General features: G+C 51.0%; 1 protein-coding gene across 1 annotated transcript in view; it reads right to left on the bottom strand.

Annotated features, from left to right (window-relative positions):
- Positions 1-1,965: 1,965 nt before the first annotated feature.
- The window catches only part of NEK11 (NIMA related kinase 11), a 49,991-nt gene continuing 42,518 nt past the window's right edge, over positions 1,966-9,438 (bottom strand). Inside the window, exons 3-4 of the mRNA XM_021706561.1 lie at positions 2,277-2,395; positions 1,966-2,074 (exon numbers count right to left, since the gene is read on the bottom strand). Of these exons, the coding sequence (XP_021562236.1) occupies positions 1,966-2,074; positions 2,277-2,395 (228 nt within the window). The remainder of the gene's footprint in view (positions 2,075-2,276; positions 2,396-9,438) is intronic.

The following is a 9,438-nucleotide window of genomic DNA, read 5'->3' as shown; positions in this document are numbered from 1 at the left end:
CCGTAGCTTCGTCTCGCCTGGTTTCGAGGGTCACACAAATCGAGTCACATGGCAGATACTCTTGCATCGGCCTTCTTGGACCCTCCTCTCACCGCTGAGGCGCACCTGGGTCGCGCACTCCAGTCATCTGCTCTTTCTCCTGAGTGGCTGCTTTAAAAGCCCGCCATATGACTGCACACAACATGACAGACCCTCTGCTGCAGACGAAACCAGGCTTCTGTGCATACTTCTGTGCATCCTGGGGCTATCGGCACTCGTTTCTGCCCTCAGGAATAGAAATGCTGGGCCACAGGTATTTGCGTGTTTTGCTTAGGGAAAGACTCTCAAACATTGTTTATATCGATGCACACCAATAATGTAGGACAATTCCAGCTGCTCCAAATCCTTGCCAACACTTACTATTCCCACAGTTTTTTAACCCCATTGGCTGGCTGTGGTCTGATTTCCATTTTGAATCACAACCACAAGCAATGGCATTACGTAGAGCTCGATGTTTCTGCGACCCTTTTACAAGTGTGTCAACATGTATTTCCTACAGCCCCGTAAAGGGAGCAGGAGAGTCCCACTGTCGTCCCTGCTCTCCTCATGAGGAGGCAAAGGCTCAGAGCAGCAAAACAGCTTACTCAAGGGTGTGAGTAGAGCAAGTCGGGAGACGGCCACCACGCCACACGGCTTACCACTGTGCGGTGTCTTATCTCTGCTAGTGTACTGCCAGCTCTTTGAGATTGGAACTTATCTTTAACTTACCATTATTTGATAAGTGAATGGATGAACTGAAACATAAAATAGAAATGTCTCTGTCATAAAGACTTGTAGGTATAATCGAATCGATTATACCGACATGATGAAAAAAGGGAACCTTCATTTGTTATCAGAATCACCAAGGAAGGTGTTTCAGATCAACAGATCCATAAATATTCAAGTATCTAGTCATCCTTAATGACTTTATTTGAAGATTGAAGAATTTAAAAAATTATAGGCCTCCCTTTGAAGAGTTACTTTAAGCTTATTTGTTTTAACTATTATTAAGCAGTCTTAAATGTATCAATATCTGAGTTCCTAAATCAACCAGAGTTCAGTTTTATGTTTTGTGCACAGAACACCATAGTTGGCACTTGATATGCGTTGCTTTTTTACCATTTTTCCTCTGTATGACCTAACAATATGCCAAGAAGTAGCAAAGAAAAGGAAATAAATACCAATAAAGTGTTATGTATACAGAAGTCTTACAGTCAGCAGCTTGGGGTAGTTTATTAAAATATTATTTGATATTTTTATCATTGTCTCTTAAGATAGTATGACATAATTCAGCATATTGTTATGAGCTGCCAATAAATCAGTAGCTATCTATGTCAGCAAACATTGTTTTGGAAGATACATGGTGAATTACAGAATAATCGATTACTTTTTATGCTATCGGAAACTACAGATGACACATTCAAGCAATCTGACATCCGCAGACAGCCCGACCTTGGTGGGCCCTATAAATTACCACTTTTGTTCAAGAAGAATGTCACCACGTGTTGTGTCCACTTCCAAGGTGAACACGATCAGGTTAGAGATGCCTCAGAGTAACTACTTTGTCTGTGTATGTTCGTCTTTTCAATCGTGTTCGTATCATTTTATGAGTCTATGAAACATTTAACATCTAAAACTTCTTACTTCTGATCTATAGAAAAATCATAGAAAGTCTTAAAATACGTTTTGGCGGCAGAGATTGTAAATGCAAATCGAAAATTATAAAACATACTTTGACCCTCTTTTTCGGATATTCACATCAACACTGGCTTCTGTCTGAAGACGCATCTCTCTGAGGCCAAAGAAGACCTTCTGCCTCAATCCCTCAGCTCGTCCTGGGAGCGGACCCCGCTGGGTGTGCGCCGACACATTCCAAGGCGACCCCGCAATTCACCTGTGGCACACTGAGGTATTTATAACTCAAGCCTGCTGTAAGACACAGAAGACTCACAGCATGCTAAACGTATCTGAGAACTTTTGTGATTCACAGATGGCAGCTAGAAGAGACTGTGGTGCATACACAGGTTTCTGTCTTGCATCCAAGGCCAACTTGTTTCTAGGACAGAAAAGGCCATGTGCGCAAAGCCTCTGGATGCAATCATCCAACAGCGTCCTCAAGGAAAAGCATATGACAGATGTTTACCGATAGCCCCTTACCTTTTGGACTTGTTTCCTTTCAACTCTACAATTCTCACTGACTCTTCAAGTTCAGACACGACTGCTCAAAATACCCTGTCCCCAGTGGCAGGTGAACATACCTCTCATGCATGTAGTCAACTCCCAGCAGCAGCTGGATAAACCACTCCAGTATCTGTTTCGTGGGAAAGACTTTTCCAGCTTCTTTATATTCCTGAATTTTATAGTCCAGATCTCGGCCCTGAAACAAAATAACAAAGTCGTTCACGTATTTTTTGGTTACTATGTTAAAATCAGGCTCTCTTAACGACAGTTAACAACAATCACAGATCACCATGAGAAAGTGAGGACACACCGCCACACGTAACTGCCACTGGCAAGGACGCCCTCTTCCACCAAGCCCTGGCCGGGCTCCTCCGAGCCCTCGACGGGGCCCAACCTTGACCTATGAAGACTTGAACAAACACCGGCACCGTTTCCAGCAGCCCCAGGCCACCACCCGAGGATGACCTTGCCCCCGCCAGGTGTCTGCCTGAGGAAGGCTGCTGAGAGAGTTGCTGTTTGTTCGAGCAACACCTGAAGACAGAGCACCTGCATCCAGCCTCCAGGAAGGGCAGGGGTCTAACCTTGGTGAGTACCAGGTAGCACACCCTGATGGGCTTCAGTTAGGTTGGCCCTGCTTCCTGGATGTTTTCTGGATTTGTGCAGTCTCTTTGGACCCTGCTCTTCCTCCTCCCTGCTCTGTCCCCTGAATACCCCGTCCCCTCTGCACAGTGGAGCTCAGCTCTCTGCCCTGGTCTTGAAGCATTTTAAAGTCCTAGGAACAAAAACACTAAATGTTAAGTTCTCCTAGAGCGCCCTTATGTTCGATCCTTTTTACCGCAAAACACTGAGGAGTCAGAAGCAGCCTGAGGAGGGTTCCTCCAAAGGAAAAGATGGGCTCCGTGTCACTGTGCCTGTCTTGCAGAATGTAAAGCCCAGGCCCGTGAAGCGTGGGAGAAGGGCTTCCGTGCTCACGGGAGCCTGTGTGTCACGGTCTCTTCACAACAGAGTCGTTGGGAGAGGATTCGCACCAGACCTCGCAAGGAGACAGCCCGAAAGAAATGACTCCTACCCAGATGACCCGAGGCCATGTGGCCGTGCACATACTGGCCCAGCATCTTCTCAGCTTCCACCCAGGGCCATCACAAGTCAAAGGCACAGCCAGCTCTCACCTGCAGCCCAGCACATGCAGGTCCCTGCTGGACTTTCTGCGCCAAGGAGATCATGCCAAAGCTTGTTGGGATTCAAAATAACGTGAATTGACGATTTGACTCCTGTTGTAAAGAGCGTGGTTTCTTTCTCATTCTCCAAACCTGCCTGCATGTCTCCTCTCTTGCTAACCCGAGGGTTTATCAGAACTCTGTTGGGCCACACAAGCCACAAGACAGTGGAACTGTTAGTAAACACTCGGTGCCATGCTGAAAAAACATAATAGGAAAAAAAAACATGCTCCTAGAAATCACGACTCCTGGACTTTCCAATCTACAGATTGCTGGTGTGACACATTTCACGGCAACTTGCTTCCTGGTGTTCCCTGGAAATTGAGGTCACTAAGGGCTAAGAATCCTAATTAATATATGTAACTAAAATGACTAGAAATAATGAGAAAAACAACTCTATATGTGACTACATAAGGAAGGTAAGATGAGCTTTTGGTAAGGAAAGCTGTAAGCTCCAAGGATGTGTTTTATTTTGTTAAAAGAAAAAGAAATTAATTTGTGGTCTAAAGTAGAATGAGGCTGGGCACAGCAGCTGGCTCATACTTGTAATCCCAGCACTTTGGGAGGCTGAGGCGGGAGGATCACTGGAGCCCAGGAGTTCAAGAAGAGCCTGGGAAACATAGCGAGACCTCATCTCTAACAACAACAACAAAAAAAGATGGGCTCGGTGGCTCAGCCTGTAATCCCGTGCACTTGGGAGGCTGAGGTGAGTGGATAGCTTGAGCCTGCAAAATTGGGGCCCGCCTGGGCAACTTGGTGAGACCTCATCTCTACAATAAATCAAAAAATTCGCCAGGCGTGGTAGCGCGCGCCTGTAGTTCCAGCTACTTGGAAGGCTGAGGTGGAAGGATTGCCGGAGCCCACAGGTCGAGGCTGCAGTGGCCAGGGGCAGCCACTGCACTCCAGTCTGGGCCACAGAGTGAGACTCCAACTCAAAAAAAAAAAAAAAAATTAGCTGGGCATGGCAGCACGCGCCTGTAGTTCTGGCTACTTGGAAGGCTAAGGCAGAAGGATTGCCAGAGCCCAGCAGCTTGAGGCTGCGGTGGCCAGGAGCAGCCGCTGCACTCCAGTGTGGACGACAGAGTGAGACTCCAACTCAAAAAAAAAAAAAAAAAAGAATTAGCCGAGCATGGTGGTGCACTCTTGGAGTCTCAGCTACTCAAGACCTTTTGACATTTTTTGACAACTTCTCAAATCAAAAAACTAAATTAAGACCTTGTGACCTCGGACTAACTTTGGAAGTTTCTTCTGTACACAGAAGCACGTTGAGAAACCACCAGAGTGACCACAGCCAGTATCAGTCAGTCTCACTTGAACAAGTGTGGTGTTAGTCACTTTTAACACTCATTGTCTCAAATCTCTACTAAAAACCTAACAGAATAGGTGCCATTACACTCTCTCAAGATTCAAAAACAAAAAGTCTGGGACATGAACTAAGTTGCTTGGGAAGTGGATCGGGATCTGAGCAGAAGAGGTGACGCTAAAGTCCACCGTTTCCACCACAAGCCCTATCGCCTTCTATCAAGAGAAGACAGAACGATCAATAATCTGGTCATGACAGTAGGATTCGCATGTGTGTACACACTGACCCGCACTCCTGCAAGCCCGTGGGTGCAGGACAGAAACGGAGGATGAAGGCTCAGGATGCCTGTGAGAGCAAGCCACGGGAAGGAGCGGGTCCACGCTATCCAGTCACATCATGGCCAGAAAGTCCCTCCGCCTCTCTGGGGTCCTGCTTCTTCATCTGTGAAACAGAACTAAGCCAGAATTCACTTCTCCTCCTAAAAGGACAGGGGCACGTTAAAAAAAGCAAAGAAACAGGCACCAACCTGAAGGAGCCCAGCAGCCAAGGCTGGAACGATCTGAGCAAGAAACTAACAGATGACAGTGCTGGGCGACAGCGCATATGACTACAAAAGCAGTCCAAACTGATAGTAACAGGCCACTGAACAATGCACAAAGGAGGAGGAGGAGGAGCTGCTCTCTCTCTCAGGCAGAATCTCAACCATAAATGTAGAGAATGAGGGAAACGGGTCCTCGCAGTTAGGCAAACGCCACAGAGTACCATTCGCTGCAGGCAGCTTCCACAGAAGGGTGCTGAAGTCAGTGGGCGAAGGTTAGGGGAGAGCAGGTTATCAGCACACCCTCAAAGCATCTTGCTCAAGTTGCATATCAATCAAAAGGGGAAAAGAGCAACTTTACAGCAGAGAAACCCAAAGAAGACGCATAACCGAGTGATCAAAGTGGCCACGACAGGACATACCAACATCCTGCACCCCTGTTACGCTGTACCGAGAAGGACACCCGCTTCTGTCCAGTCCTGCCCAGAATACATGACCTTAATCTAGTCACGAGAAAACACTAGATAGACCCACAGTAAGAGACACTCCACAAAAAAACTTGCCAGTGCTCATCCAAAGTGTCACGGTCATAAGGAACATGGCTGGAGAGGAAACCGGTCACAGATTGGAGAAGACAAAGGAAACATCTAAATGCAACGCAGAAGCCTGGGGTGGACCCTAGAACAGATGAAACACATTAGGAGGTGCGCTAGAGACATGTTAACTTTCTGGTTGTGATCAACGAGCTACGGTGTCACGCACACATGTGTAACTACAAACACACACATGGCAGTTAAGGGGGAGACTCCGGGCTTTGCTACCACCGAGGCTTACATCACATCGTTGCCTTCCATGAAACGTCCGTGTCCCGCCCTCTGGGCCAAACCTTTGCCATGTTCAAATTCACATCCACCAGCCCTCCGTGGCCCTGAGGCCTAAGGCCTCTCTCCTGTTCACTCGCACAGCCCTGGGACCAGGCCTTCCCAAGACTCGCCCCACGTCCCCCCCGTGCTTCAGTCGTTGACAGAAGAGGCTCATGAATCCTGTCGGCGAGTCCATCAAAGACGATGGCATCATCGCTCTTACCCCCGCTCCGTCTGTAACTGCATCTGACACAGAGCTGGGGCTGGCAATGGCTTTTGGAAAGACCCTGGATCACTGTCGCCTCTGGGAACTCAGATTCCCGGATCAATCAGTGATGCAGAATGCCAGTGCCTTCGCCGTGGTGAGCGCAGGGCCTGGTCGGCCGGCACGGCTTTCCTGCTAGGAGGGGCTCACTGAGGAACAGGACTGGGAGTGGAAGGCGGCTCGGGGCAAGCAGAGCGAGCAGGTGGTCCTCATGACAAGGGCAGCGAGCCCGTGGCCTGACCCCCATGACACCCACCGCCAGGCCAGCCTCGCTGCCTCAGGGCTGGGATCCTCTTTGCTCAGTGCTCGTCAACACCGACACCTTTTTCCTATCTGACTCCATGTTGCTACATTAGCCACTCTCCCTTTTCTTTTCTTTTCTTTTCTTTTTAGTGAGAATGCAGGATTTATGGAGGACAGAAAAGCCCCCACAGTGGGAGGGTCCCAAAGGGTTTTCCCCACCACTTTCCCTATTCCTAAACAACTCTGTTTCTTTTTCTTTCTTTCTTTCTTTCTTTTTCTTTCTTCCTTCCTTCCTCCCTCCCTCCCTCCCTCTCTCTCTCTTTCTTTCTCTGTGTGTCAGCAGGAGTTTATTAAGACTGAAGAGCTCCCAAGCGGGAAGGGGCCAGAAACAGGATTGCCCCACGACTCTGTTTCTACACTAGCCACTCTCCGTTTTCCTACTCGACTGCTTCCACACTACTGCCATTCTCCCTTTTCCATAGTTCTTAGTCCGGCCTGCACCTTAGAACCCCAGGAGAGCTGTCGGAAATCCCGACCCCTGGCCCACACCCCGCCCTTCAGGCACTTCCTGGAGGTGGACCTGGGGCCTCAGGACCTTCGGAGCTCTCAGGAGATGGGAGACTCCAGTGTGCAGCTGAGGTTGGGAACTCACATCGACTCGGTAAGGCTTCATGGAGCTGTGTCACTGCCCCCCGCAGAAAGCGGACGGGCCCAACACCTCCCACCTCCTGCCCTGCAGTCGAGTGTTCTCTGCACACCACCCCGTCCTTAAGGCATGTGGCCAAGTCCACGCTCTGCGGTGTCTGCAAGTTCAGTGTCCAGGTTTCTGGAGACACTTCTCACCCACAAAGCGCTCCAGGCGGCGTCCCAGGTCTCTAGTCAGGTGTGTCAAGGCAGGAAAGACACTTCTGACGTCCCCGACAGGTGGAAGGAGCCAGCACTTTACCATTCGCCATCAATGTCCGGCAGAAATGAGGTGGGAGGCCGCGGGAAGCCAGGAGTGCAGAATTCGTCGAAAGCAGAAACGTCCTGAGAGCTTGCTCCCTGTGGCTCCCTCTGTGGGCCCGGGGCAGGACAGGAAGGGGACCGGAGAAAGAGCAGCCCCACGCCGAGGTCCGTGTGACGTTCATTGTGCTGAGAGCCACGCGAGATGCACGCACGAGGAGAGGCGTGGCCGTGCAGGCTTCCAGCCAGGAGGTCGTGGGAGCCTTTGTTTGGGGGAGGGAACCCCTGATGATGGAAGGGGGCAGCCTTAATTTAAACGCCAACAGAAGTGTGCTGGGGTCTGGGAGGATGGGCGAGACTTGAGGCGGCGGGCCTGGGAGGAAGGGCGTCCTGAAGGACACAGCCTCGGCAAGGATGAAAACGCGTGAGGCTGTCGCAGATGGACGGGATCGGCATGTGGTTCCACCTCCTTCCTGGGCCTTGGAGCAGAACAGCGGGTGCCGATATGGGGAATAACCCGCCCTTTTGGCAGCTTTGGGACTGTTCCCCACCAAGGAGCTGGTGAGAGCTCAAGTGAGAGTGGTGAGAGTTCACTGTTGCTTCCGTGGACTCGTGATCTGACGTGACACATCCACAGGGCCGGGAACAGGCGTGCGTGGAGGACTCGCTGATGGGGTCCTACTTCAGCCTTGAAAGGCACCGAACTGAATTACAGCAGAGAGAGAGAGCTTGGGGCAGGAGACTGGCCCTTTCAGTGGTGACGGTGTGTTCCCGCAAGGTGCACGCCTGGACACCAGCTGTCTCCTTGTTGCTAGTTTACCTTAGTAAAGAGGATCAGGCGAGGCCTGTGCGAGTGACGGGTAAGCCTGGGCCCGAAGGTGAGAAAATCCCTGAGACCATGGACAGAGCCGGGGAGGGGCCGCCTCACTGCTCGGCATGAGCCCAGGGAACGGCAGCGGCTCCCCCCCACCCCCCTACCCTGGCCAGCGTCACCATGGCAACACCCCCTCCTGAGAGCCCCTCAGCCCACTTAGAAGTTAACACAAATGATTCCGGAATGGGTCCTGGGCAACAAAACATCCTGACGGACACGTCCCTCCTGAGGACACAATTCAGGGCAACAGCTGGACTTGAACACAGACTGGATTAGATGGCGACTCCCACATCACAGGCGCACCTGGTGGGTGTGTCACCCACAGACGGACGCACCCACCCCAGAAGTGTGGACTCCTCACGGCTGGGGTGGAGGCCAGGAACGAGCATTTCCAACAAGTCCCCGAGCGACGCTGATGCCACAGGCTGGGGTCTTGCTGTGAAAGCCCTGGGCTACCCCAGCCTCGTGTCCGTCCATGCATGTCTCCTGGCTCTGGTCGTTGTGCTGCGGTTATGTGAGAGAATGTCCTTGGCCTTAGAGAGTACTCAGGGTCGTGTTTCGGACAAAGGAGCATCACATCTGCAACTTACAAAGGCTCAGGGAAAAGACACAGACAGACAAACAGAGCAAGGAGCAAAGGCGGAAAAATGGTAGCGACTGGGGCATCGGCATGAAGGGACACGGGCTTTCACCCTGTGATTCTGGCAACTTTTCTGGTGGCTCAAAGCCACATTCGAATCAAAAAGAATGCAGGGAAAGAAAGCTGCGGCACGTTATGCAGACCTGTCCGACGGGGAAGCCACCAGTCACACGTGGTTTTCTTTTTTCTGAGTCGGAGTCGCATCGTCGCCCAGACCCGAGTGCAGCGGCGCCCCCGGTCACCAGCCTCGCCTGCTGGGCTCCGGGGCCGTCCGCCCCGCCTTCCGGGTGGCCGGAACTGCAGGCGCGCGCTACCACGCCCGGCTGACTTCTGCTTTACTGTAGGGACGAG

This window comes from Carlito syrichta, unplaced genomic scaffold, assembly GCF_000164805.1.
Source record: "Carlito syrichta isolate Samal-C Ts95f unplaced genomic scaffold, Tarsius_syrichta-2.0.1 Scaffold315797, whole genome shotgun sequence".
Classification (NCBI taxonomy): Eukaryota; Metazoa; Chordata; class Mammalia; order Primates; family Tarsiidae; genus Carlito; species Carlito syrichta.
The sequence above is the reverse complement of the archived record's forward strand: the minus strand, read 5'-3'. Positions and strand labels throughout refer to the sequence as shown.